General features: G+C 49.6%; 1 protein-coding gene across 1 annotated transcript in view; it reads left to right on the top strand.

Moving 5' to 3' along the window:
• LOC147889030 (AP-5 complex subunit zeta-1) overlaps window positions 1-10,011 on the top strand; it is a 57,592-nt gene extending 47,581 nt beyond the window's left edge. The window contains exons 10-16 of the mRNA XM_087392809.1: window positions 7,300-7,376; window positions 7,512-7,583; window positions 7,741-7,788; window positions 7,964-8,091; window positions 8,676-8,838; window positions 8,939-9,143; window positions 9,263-10,011. Of these exons, the coding sequence (XP_087248935.1) occupies window positions 7,300-7,376; window positions 7,512-7,583; window positions 7,741-7,788; window positions 7,964-8,091; window positions 8,676-8,838; window positions 8,939-9,143; window positions 9,263-9,312 (743 nt within the window). The 3' untranslated portion in view covers window positions 9,313-10,011. The remainder of the gene's footprint in view (window positions 1-7,299; window positions 7,377-7,511; window positions 7,584-7,740; window positions 7,789-7,963; window positions 8,092-8,675; window positions 8,839-8,938; window positions 9,144-9,262) is intronic.
• The last annotated feature ends 2,140 nt before the right edge of the window (window positions 10,012-12,151 follow it).

Raw genomic sequence — 12,151 nt, 5'->3', positions numbered from 1 at the left:
AGGGCTGTGTCATCCGCGTACTCCGAGTCCAAGAGCTCCGTGTCCTCCCGGAGTGGAAGGCGAACACCCTTGATCCCTGTAGACCTCGCCCGAAGGTAGTAAGTCATAGCCTCGGCGAAGAAGAGAAACAGGTAAGGAGCAAGGGGGCAGCCCTGACGCACTGATCTCTCCAAGCTAAAACGCTCACCCATCCTGCCGCCAATGATGACTCTGCTAGAAGCTGTCCTGTACAAAGCTGAAATACCCTGAATCCAACCTGTTGGGAAACCTAGCCGCTCCAGAGTCCACTCCAGAAAGGACCAGTCCACTCGATCGTAGGCCTTCTCAAAGTCGAGAAGTAGGATGGCAAGGTGTGATCCGCTGTGCTGAGCCCACTCCGCCGCCTCTGAAAAGGTGAAGACATTATCTAGGATACTGCGATCCTGGACAAAGCCTGTCTGAGTGTCATGAATGAGGTCTGGGAGTAGAGGCCGAACTCTGGCGCTGATCATCTTGGCGAGGATTTTGTAGGCAGTGGTAAGGAGAGTGATCGGGCGCCACTGACGGATCTCCTGTCTATCTCCTCCCTTCGGGATGAGGCAAATCAGTCCCGAGGAGAGGCTCTCTGGCATATAACTGCTGCTGAAAATCCTCTGAAGAGCTGCCAGGAGGGGCTGATGGATCTGGTCCCAGAAGGAGGTGAAGAATGCCCGGGATAGCCCATCCTCACCTGGGCATTTCTGCCCATCGATGGCCATCAAGGCCTCCAGCATCTCATCCGTGGTGAACGGTGCCAACGTCGCCTGCATGCTAGGCTGGACCAGGGATGGAGTGTGCCTCCACACCTCCTCACGGGAACGTCGAGTACGAGGGGCAAGCGGCTCCTGCTGGAAAAGGGTCCTGTAGAAGTCGGTGGCCAACCCCAAGACCTCTCCCGGATCCGTAACGATGTGTCCCTCCGCTGTCCTGAGACTCCGAAGCTGATCACCTGCAGCTCTCTGGCCATGCGTCCTGAAGAACTCCCTGCACATCCGGTCACCCTTCCGAGCCCCAGAAGGAGAGAGAGGCGTGATAGGAAAACTCTAAGCGACGCTGGAGTGTCTCCTCAAGAAGGGCTCTGGCTCGAAGGGCCTGGATCCGAAGCTCCTCCGAGCCCGGGGATGCCTGCTGGAGTCGCTGAATGGAGGCGAGGTCCCTCCGAAGAGCTCTCTCTCTACCCCACCATTCCTGTCGAACCTGTAGGGCTGCGAGCTGGCAGATCTGGCTGGACTCCTGCAAAGCATGCGCCACCGAATCAACCAGATCCATGCACTCGCCCCAGTCTCTGTCCCAAAGACTGCATATACTGCTGCGCACGTCCTCCCTCGAGAAAATGGAGTCGGAAATCCAGCATGAGCGGGGGGGAAGGGCTTGAGCTGTCGAGTCTAATGATAAGAGCACAGGCGCATGGTCGGAAAGTGTCGTCCCTGGAACTATACCCGCCTGACCGCCTCTGATGATGGCCCAATCACTAACATAAAATCTATCCAGCCTCTCCAGGAGTCTGCCTCCTTCCCTGCGGAAGCCCCACGAGAAGTCCAAGCTCCCGTGCCAACGCCAGAAGGACGGGTCTCGCCAATTGTCCCTACCTCCTGTCGCAAAGATAAAAGAGTCCCAAGCGGACTGCTCTGCCTGAGACATACCTGTAAACTCCGGTCCTCTGCCCTGCTGGTCCTCCAAGGTCTCCAGATTGTTGAAGTCACCTCCAACAATCCAGGAATCCATGTCTGGGAGAATCCCTGTAAGTGTCCTCCAGAAGGTGGCTCTGCAACGGAGATCTGTGGGAGCATAAATGTTGAGGATTCCAACTCTGGAGCCCTCCAGTTCCAGGCCTACCCAAAGGGCGCGGCCTGGTATCAACGTGCCATGACCGAAAACTCCCTCGGCTAGCTGCTCGCCCACGGAAGTACAGACACCACCACTCCTCCCCAGTGTGCCGATCGAGGGCTCCCAATAAGTGTGAGAGCGTCCAGGGAGAATCTTCCCGCATCTACGGGAGTGAGCCGCAGAAAGCTTGTGCTCCTGGAGCAGAAGTACATCCAAACGACCAATCACTGCTGGCTGAAGTTCCTGTCTCAAAATGAGCTTCCTAGGACCACGGGTGCCAGAAGAGTGAAACCCGTTCACATTCCAGGATACGAGGTGTAGGCTCATGGTGAGGACTGGGAGGCTGCGAACAACTGTCTGCTCGCGGTCGAAGTCAAAGAAGAAGCTGACATTTCGGAGTGGAGGCGCTGACGCTTATGGGAAGGTTTGGACGGGAAGCGGGGTCGTCCTGCCTGTCCTTCAACACCGAGCTAGCTCGAGATCTCTGAGGTGGACATCCCATAGAAGGCACGGAGTTTCTGAGGAGTCCAGGCTCTGACATCTTGGGGGAGGGGCCAAGAGAGGGGGGGCCTGAGGATCACAATCAGTCTGAAGCGTTTGGCGGCGCAACGCCACCGCAGGCGCACGTCACCCTCGGACCACTGAGTCTCGAGAAGCTGCCCACCGGACGGGCCTATCTAGGAGCAAACCTGAGCATGCGTCTGCTCCCTGAGAGCCTCCCAAACCGAGTCGTCTGTCCAGGTCTCGGTGCCGTCGCTAAGGAACGTGAAAGCAAAGCTGGGGCCATCCCTAGGGGCCAAGGCGGCTATCTTCCCATCCGCCCCTTTGCGGAGCAGGAAGATACTGATGTCGAGGCAAGCAGGGAAGGTCCCGAGGTCGGCCACATCCAAGTAGTCCCAGGGGCCAGATCTGTAAAAGTCGCGGGGGAGCTCTCTCTCTCCTGAAGCTGAGGCCCGTCAGAGTCTGCCACTGAGGGGCTAGCGGGCAGAGAAGCCTGCTCCGGCGGTGGTGTAGACTCAGGGTGTCCTGCCAGCGGAGGGGGAGGGGGAGGAGGTTGGGGAAAAGGCAACTCAGACTCCTCAGGGGCGACTAGCGGAGGAGGAGGAGGGGGAGCGGGGGCTGCCCTCGGCTGAGGAACCGTCGGTGCAGCAAGCTCTGCGGGAGAGCTGAAAGAGGCGGGGGGGGGGAGGGATGGGGATGGGGATGCATCTGGAACTGGGGCTGAGAAGGAGGGGGAGGAGACTGAGGAGGACGAGGAGGGGGCTGAAGCTGCGGGTCGGGAGATATGGGGTGCAGCTGGGGGATGGGTTGGGGCTGAGTGGAAAGAGGCTGGGGAGTGGAAGAGAGGGGGACCTGAGGCTGTGGAGGGCGGACTACCGTCGAAGAAGATGCTCTCCCAGGTCCCTGGGGCGGCTGCCTGTCAGGTCTCTGAGGTGCTGCTGCAGGTTGGGTAACCTCTGCCTCCTTGCCTTTATCAGAAATCTTCTTGTTCTTTCCTCTTTTCCTTCTAACCTCAGTCCAACTGCCAGCTAACTCTGGTCCGGACTCCGGCTGCCTCTGCTCCGCCTGGCGTGGCTGCCCGGAGGGGGCGGAGAGGGAGGGGGCGGAGAGGGAGGGGGCGGGGGAGGCCGAGAAGAGCTGGCGAAGCGTGGACAAACAGCCGCCAGGTGCCCAAAGCCGTGACACCTCAGACACTGTCCTGGCTGTCCGGTGACTACCATGCTCTGGGTGATGCTGCCGGCATCTGTCACGATCTCGATCACTGCCGGGAGAGTCGCAGGATCCGCCACAGCCACACGGACTCGGGGGGCTCCTGCCGTAGTCACCACATCGGCGAAAGTATCGTGCATAACCCAGCCAAAGTGGAAGCCCAGGTCCCTGACAATCGGCCGCAGCTCAGCAGCAAGAGCTGGAAAAACTAGCGTCACTAGATGGCGAGGTATACGGAACCGAGCATCAAAATCCGCTGCACTGAATCCACGGTACCAGGGGACTATCATGATAATCTTTCCATCCACTGACGTGGGGGAGCCAGCAATCAGGTTGCTCGCAGCTTTCGCATTGGAGAGTTTGAGCCAGAAGATGCCCCTTCCCATAAGGGCCACCTCTTCAATATGGCCGTCCTCTAGCATGAGAGTGGACTGGAGCCAGTCCCTGATGGCTGATCTGGAGGGGGAATGTCCAATGACCCTGCCATAAACAGAGGCAAGGGCAAAGTCATTGGCAACCTCCTGAACCCGAGATGATTGTTGCTTTGTCAGGATGACGCGGTAGGCATTTGGAGAGGGAGGGTCCGACTGGGCCTCCGGTTCCGGGCAAGGAGCCGCCATGCCGCCAAGACAAACTACGAGGCTTCCGATGAGGAAGAGGCTGCCACCCAAAAAAAGGGGGGGGATAGATGCGGGAGGGTGGAGCCTGGGTGTGGCGGGGAGGATGGAGGGCGGAGGAAGCGGGATGGGAGGGCAGGAAGCGGAGGTGGCGCGGGGTGGAGGAGTGGGGGCGGAGAGCGGGTGAGGTGGGGAGGCGGGAACGGAAGCGGGGGAGAGGCGGAGTGGGGCGGGAGGACGGACGGGGGGCGGGGGGAAGGGGCGGGGTGGAGCGAAGGGGCGGGGGGGGCGGGGGCGGAGGGCGGGAAGGGAAGGCGGGGGTGGAGTGGAAGGGCGGAGAGGCGGGAGGGGGCGGGGGCAGTAAGGCAAGGGGTGGGGGGGGCAAAACGGGAGGCGGGGGTGAGCGGAGTGGTGGCGGGGCGGGGTGGAGTGGAAGGGCGAGGGGGGGAGGGGGCGGAGCGGCGAGAGGGTGAGCGTAGCGGGGGGGGGCGGAGTGAGTCGGGGGTGAGGCGGGGTGTGAGGGGTGAGGGCGAAGAGGCAGCGGTGAGGGGGGGGGTGAGGCGGAGGTGCGAGGGGGTGAGCGGAGGTGCGAGGGGGGGGTGAGGTCGGAGGGCAGGGTTGAGGCGGAGGTGAGGCGGGGGTTGCGAGGGAGGGCGCGACGGCAACGGCGGGTGAGGGGAGGTGAGGGCGGAGAGGTAGGGGCGGGAGAGGTCGAGGCGAGGAGGAGGGGCTAAGGGAGGTAGAGGTACGGAAGGGGAGGGGGAAGCTCGCAGGAGCACATCTTCTTCTTAAGTTTTGCGCATAATAAAAATTCTTAGGGATGGAGCCAACCAAAGCAGGCATCCACTACCAAGGCTGATGTCTCAATCTTCATCAAGTCATTCTATCTACTAGTATGGGGATGCCATTAATATGAGCAAGCAAGTAATAAAGCGAGCAACGTAGGTAGTGGCTAGCTTGTGATCGAAGTGGATCTCTTGATAGGTGATGTGTGTGTGAGGGGATGTGCTTGGTGTAGGGTGAGAGGTGGACAGCACAAGAAGAATATGTATTGGCGGGGAGATGGAGAAGTCTGTGATTTAAGACCATCTGTCATGAGCATTGTAGATAATCAGGTCATGTATCTTGTCCAAATCCATGAAAGAGTGCCTATATGAGATACTGGGGTTCATCTATTTGGGGAGTCTCGACTCACTGGATATGCATGCCTCATCTAGATCAATGTCTATCAGTTTGCAGTCCTAGCATTGATGTCCTCAAGAAGAACAACTTCCCATGGCTCGAGAAATCTAGGATAAGGCAATGTCTCACCTCCCTATCAGAGGTCCCTGGTGAATTATGATGGATGTAGCAAAGGTCTCACTGAGGTGCACCCATGATCCGAATCCACAAGGTAGGGCCGCTAGTCGGGTGTGGGTGTCCTCGAAGCATATGGATTAGGGACTGACCAGTTGCGCCCTATGCTTTAGACTCCCTCAGTCCCATGCTCCTGTACCCCCAAGATGGAGGTTACAAAGTGGTGGCATTTGTGATGACGGAGGGGGTGTGGGGGATCCCTTGTACTTGATGTTGCAAGCCTTATTGGTTTTCTGCCATTGCTCAAGTAGGGTGGCTAAAACGGTTGCCTTTGCTAGCTCTCGTTTCAACACATAAACCCACTTGGAAGTTTCCTTGATGGCCGAGTGTAGAGTGGTCATGTGCTCCTCTTGCGTCCTAGGGTCATGCCTACATGTCGCCAAAGGTGCACTACTGACACGGCCCCTGAAACCTCTGATCTGCAAGCAAACACAAGAACACACCAATGTGAGGAATCCGAGCAGGCTGCTCACCACCCAACCCTGACATCTACGAGATGCGATCCCGAATCAAGAGATGTACCCTCCGAGCCGCGAGCTGAGCTACTGGCACGAACTCCCAACCAGATCCTAACCAGCCTGGTGTCCCATACTACCAGGTGGTGCTGTGAAGCCTGGGATCTGCTGTTGGGCCTTGGGCTGCGCTATGATGCAGGCGCGCATCCGCGACTCAATCCAGGATCAAACTTAGCACCTGGGAATGAGACTTGCTCCCATTGGCTTTGTGAGAACTGAACCCCTGGGCCCCTTATATAGACTCGGGCCAATGCGCCAAAAATACCGAAGACCTCTAACTGGTTCGTACCCTTGCCACTCAACCCGAGAATCAAGCCTGCCTAGCTCTAAGCCTCCCCAGGCTACCTGAGCTAGTCTTGTGTACCCAGTACATGTCAGATACCAATCCATGCACATGACAATGACCTCCTTCGAAGATCAGTACCCTCGCTCTAGTTCGTCAAGACATGTATGCGTAAAGGAGGGGAGGAATTGGCGGCTGAGGCGGAGGTGGAGAAAGTCTCGCAATAGTGGGTAAAGAGTTTGGTAAGGCATGGGGAATGAAGGGGAGAAGAATGCACTGCATGAGAGGTAGGGGAGACAGAGGAGGGGACTGAGGTAGCAGGGAGATATCATCAGCAGAGCATTGGGCCTGGAGGGTCACATTTGTATATATTGAGCTTTCACCTGATATTTGCACTTTCTTTCTCCCCTTTTCCTCTTCTTTTTTTTTTTGGGTGTGTGTGTGTGAGGTTATTCCCTGTCTGTTCGTCAGATAGATTACTCTTTTCCCTTGTCTTACAATGAAATCTTCTGATATTGTTATTGCATGTCTCCTCTTTGGGGACTTCTTTTTATAATATAAACGTACATGGATTTCACCCTACCCAAAAAAGTGTGTGTGTTCCTTTTTCCTTTTGAATTTGTTCTGCAAACAATTATTTTTAGTGACTCATGTGAAGCCACCCTCCTTGCTGCATTTCAGTCAGTCTAGTATTGAGGTTTGTGTATGATGTAGTCTAGTATCAAGGTTTCTGTATGATGTCTTCATATTTTGACATGTGTCTTAAAAGCATCTTTATTGCTTTGGAGTGATTGTGGGTATGCATGCTTCCTTTGCTTTACTAACAGCACTTTTTGTGAGTCAAGTGTTCAAGCTAGGAGTAGGTCAAAATGCTGGAAGATTTTTATATTGCAGTTGTTTGCCATAGCAAGGTTGATGATGTAAAACAACCTGCTGCATATGACTTGCCCTTTGTCTTTTGGCTTTGTGTCAGCATTATTATGTGCTTTGTTGCCCATCCTGTTCCTTCGGGTTGATGCCATGTTTCCAGACGGGAGTTTCTGTGCAGAGGTATATATCCTTTTCTAAGTTGAAGTTTAAAAATTTTTATTAAAAATGAAAACATTCCTCAAACAGAGTTCCTGACTAGTATGCTCAGGTTGATTATCTAAATATTTATTCAACCATGAGTTTTGCATGCTCTAGGCTCAAAAGCGCTGCCTGGAGTTCATGCTCGCAGCATTTCAAAGATCACCACATCTTATTTCAATTCTGAAGGTGGCTGTCTTCCACTTAGGCATGGAACTTTGATCTTGTAACAAGTTTTCAACTAATACCCAGATCTTATGCAATTGATTGAAAATGAGAATTCAATGCTCTGGCACATTCCAGCTTTTAGACAACAATAAAACTGTGTATATTTTTGTGTGTTTAGAAACCAATCATAGACAAAGTTGGGCAACCCTACAGCAGCCCTGCAAAGGTATGAATTTTAGTCTTCTTTTTTATTGATGCAGTTGCTTTGGAGCTTATTGCAATGAGATCCGAAAATATCCTTTAGAGACACTGGTATTTTTAATGGGGATGACTGCTCTCAGCTGTTCAAACTATCACCATTAATTAACTTGCTCTACTAAAGCACAGGTTTCTTGTTATAGGCTGAGCTAGCACTCCAGCTGTGTTGGGCAGTTGGTGAGCATGGAGGTGGTGGCCTATCATATAAAGATACAGCCAGGGAGTTGTTCGAGTGCCTTGAGCTACTTCTCTATGAAAATCTCTCATCAAGGTGATTCTATGTGAATAAAAGATACTTTGGAGTCCCTCAAAACCTAGATAGTAGCCAGCTCTTTAAAAAAGAAAGAAAGCCAGCTGATGAGATGTTAAGGTTTATGTGGCTTTGTAGGGTATCTTTGTTCTGTTTTGAATGCCCTTCTTTGCTTGTCTTCAGATCGGTTAATGTCTTGGGGTTTCTTTCATATTGGTAATAGAAATTTATATAAGCTGAAAGTTTTCCAATTGGGTTCTTCTCAATTCACATACTCCAAATCTCAGATCTGCAACATTGGAACCAATTTTGAAATTGTATCGTCTTCACAAGCAGTCGTACTGTTGTGTTTTTAAAGGATGAGTTTGGTGCTGATGACGTCAGTGGGGATGTCATAGTAGCTAGTCCCTGCTATGTGTGATGGAGTTTATGGTTTTCAATCTTATGAGTGACTATTGTGAGATTGAAACTACACTATGTTGTGTTTTTAGAGGATGAGTTTGGGAATTTTCTTGGATTCATCTAGGTGTATACATAAATATTCTACCACGAGTAAGACCGTATATCATGTGGTTGATTGCTTACTGGCTTCCTTTGAGGTACAGAGGTGTAGCAGCGCGACAGCTTGATTCCTTTCGATCAGTTGGAGGGGCTCTATATGAGAGGTCTTCTCAAGCTCGCCTGCTTTGTGTTGTTGTGACTTCAATTACAAAGCTTGCTACTTTCCATAGAGAGCTGGGTCCAAGGGCTCGTGTTTGTTTGGCAAAGGTTAGCAGATTCTGGTGTCATCAAGCACTTACCTTGGCAGAAGGGCATAATTGTGCAGAGTTGTTTTGTGTCTTCAATGTTGTGCAAACATTTTTTGCAGGTTGCCAGATCCCACCAGCTCTTAGACAAAGTGGTTTGGAGGCGAGCACGGGATTACCTAGGACTTATGCATGAACAGGCCATCTGCTCTTCTATCCTTGGGCCAGCTGTAGGGTACAGTGACCATCCTGGAAATGTACGGTGGTGTGATGGTAATACAAAGGCAGTTGCTCATTTACCATTTTATTTACTGCAAGAAAAAGAGGGTAATTTCCAACTTTAATTCAGTTTATGGTGCTTTGTAACTAGTACGATTTGACATACTGACCATTTAGAAATGCCAACTCAAGTAGAACATGATGTCACTAATGCTGTCTTGGTGCAGGTCCTCCATTTCATGATTTCTCTCTATCAGACCTTCTGGGCCAGGCTTGAAGAGGTGAACTTTTGTGATTAGCATACTATCAAAATTTTGACTGCCCTCTGCTTTTTGTATAAAATCTTCTAAATCTTTGCATCTTTCGAGCAACATATGGTGCAACAATGAGAAATAAAGGTGGCTTTGAAACAATTGTTACTAGTTGTAACAATCCGTATGGTTTGCTTTCGGAATGGGATCACATGAATAAGCATCTACGAATTGAAGGACGGATTTTGGGGATGTTCTTGGATTTATTAAGATATACGTTCCTGCCATATAAGCAAATATGCAAATCTCACCTTGTAAAGTTTTCGTCTATGTTGCAGCTTGCTGATATTGCGATAAATTCGTCATGTTAAGTGGTGTATTGACCTATCAGCTAGATTGTCTAAGTATTTTTTTGCTTAGATACTCGTTAGGAGAGACTCAAATGAAATCATTTAGTCTTAGCAAGCTTTCGGAGCTTGAATGAAGAGAATGTGGATTACTTTTTGATTAGAGCTAGCCTTTGTACAGCCGACTCTGCCCTTAACCTCAGTATACGAAGACCTTTGCATGAATGGATGCTTCAAGTATGTGTGGGTTTATGGGTTTGTATGTATGAGAGCATATGCTTATACCATGGTCTACACCCACGGTTTGGTGCTGATGATGTTGATGGGGATGTCATAGTAGCTAGTCCCTTGTATGTGTGATGGAGTCTAATATGATTTTCAACCCTTGTAATTTTTCATAAGATTGAAACTGCACTCTGTTGTGTTTTTAGAGGATGAGTTTTGGCATTTTCCTGGATTTATCTAGATATATATATGGATTGAGGATGGATTCTGGGATCTTCAACCATGTCATATCAGCCTGGGATGTTCAAAACAAAGAGAACCAGTCATGTTAGTCATTTGGAACCTTTTCACAAGGTTATGCTTAGGTTGTCTTGACTCCTACTGTTTGGTTGTGTTCTTCTTCCATATTGACCTTTTCGTGATCTGCAATTCTCTGGCAGATGTGCAAGGTGCCTACTTTAAGCAGGTGTATATAATCTGAGGCAGAATTGATGCCTTCGGGCACAGTGGCTTTTTGGTGACACCAAGATAAACCACCACATCTTTATTGAAATCCTATTCAAGCGATGCTATTTGGGCACTCTTGCAAGACTACTTCGGGGACAGAGTGCATAAGGGGATATCTAGCAGTGGAGACTATTGTATGTGGCAATCCTGAAGATACTTTGAAGATATTTGCGAAGTGTACTCAAGTTTTGATTGAATGTTAGATAGTCTATGGGGAGTGTTGTGTCATATTTTGTCTTGTGCTGTACAATGTCATTGGAAACATCAATCTAGTTCTTATGCAATCCAGATTATGTATATAGGAAATTGTGAATATCTTGTTGCTATTTTATTATTTCCTTTGATGGAGTTACACGTTAATGGTGGTGTTTATCGTTCTCTTTGACAGCCGCCCATCTTTTCACCCCTTATTGTGAGTATTTGCATCACAGCAATTAAGGATGTAAGTGCCTTGGTGCTCAGGATTGATAGCTTCACTTATCTTTCTAAAACATTTTGACTGTGCTAATTATTTCAAATTTTACAAGCTCCCCTTCCATGAAGGTACCTCATTTTATGAAACCAATGTTCTCATAGATAATAAGAGTAATAAGTTGATTCTCAAAGAATATTGTGGGGTCACATAGGCAAGGCAAATAGCTTAGACATGAAGACAAGTATAGAAGGGAAGATTTGGAAGAGATGTGATATGAAGAATGGATCTAGCTCATTGAAGATGGTAGATAACATCAAGAGTGACGATTCCAAGGTAGACTATTAAGTGCCATGCTTTTTAGGTGCTCCAAATAGGTAGGAAAGTTCTTGTAGCTAATCTACAATAAGTTTGGAAACAATAAATGAAGCCAGAAGGTGGGTAGGAGCAACAAGCAATAGCCAAGAGTGTGCAAGCGAAGAGTGGAATCACAATTCTCACAAGGTAAAGTGAGCTTGAAAACAACAAACATAAACTAGGCTTGTGAAATCTGAAAGCTAGAAGCACAAAAGCAAAAACATATACCAATACAAAGGCTAATCAAAGCTAAAAGTCCAATTAAGCCCTAATTCTAATTAATATTAATTAGAACTCAATTATGAATGAATTGATTTAACTTTTGGGATAAGATTATAATTAAGTTTAGTTCAGTTTAATTGGTCCTTGTGAAATTGTACCATGACCCCTCTAGCAAAGTAAGCAAGTACAAGAAAAAGAGTTTTCACAGTAAAAACAGTAGGCTTCATAGGCTAAGTGCAACCTTAGATTACCACTTATTGGTGGATCTTCAAAGTGAGTTATGTAATGTGCATGTGCATGACTAGGGTGCTATACAAGGTAACTAAAAAAACCCTCCATGGATAGTAGTAGCTATGGAGATCTTTATTATCTCATTGGATAATTCATTTTCCCATGCTTTGACTTGTTCATCATGTAAATTGTCCAACACACCAATGCTCACCTCTAAGGCTTGTTAAAGGTGTTAGGGATGATGGGTACAAAAACCTTGTGGGTGTACCAAGTATCTCTGTCTCCATGACATGCAATCTATGATTAGGTGGCAATTGTGTTCAAATGGGAAAACTATGCCTAGCAAGGGGTGTTCCTGTGAAGCACAGTGATGAGATGGAGCCATGTGCATATGCAAGGATTGTGTGTGCCTGTCAGGAGGTAGAAGTGCTTAGCTAGGGGTTGTGCCACTTGGCACTGATGATATGGCATTTGACTGTTGACTGGATTGTTGACGTCTCATTGGTGACATGGTAGTCCACGTGGACATGATGATTGGGCATTGCTTACTAGGCAAGTGATGTG

Source organism: Dipteris shenzhenensis, chromosome 21, assembly GCF_047967505.1.
Source record: "Dipteris shenzhenensis isolate YYH24624 ecotype China chromosome 21, Dip_SZ_1.0, whole genome shotgun sequence".
NCBI classification, from domain to species: Eukaryota; Viridiplantae; Streptophyta; class Polypodiopsida; order Gleicheniales; family Dipteridaceae; genus Dipteris; species Dipteris shenzhenensis.
Note: the sequence above shows the minus strand (reverse complement) of the source record. Positions and strands in the feature narration are given on the sequence as shown.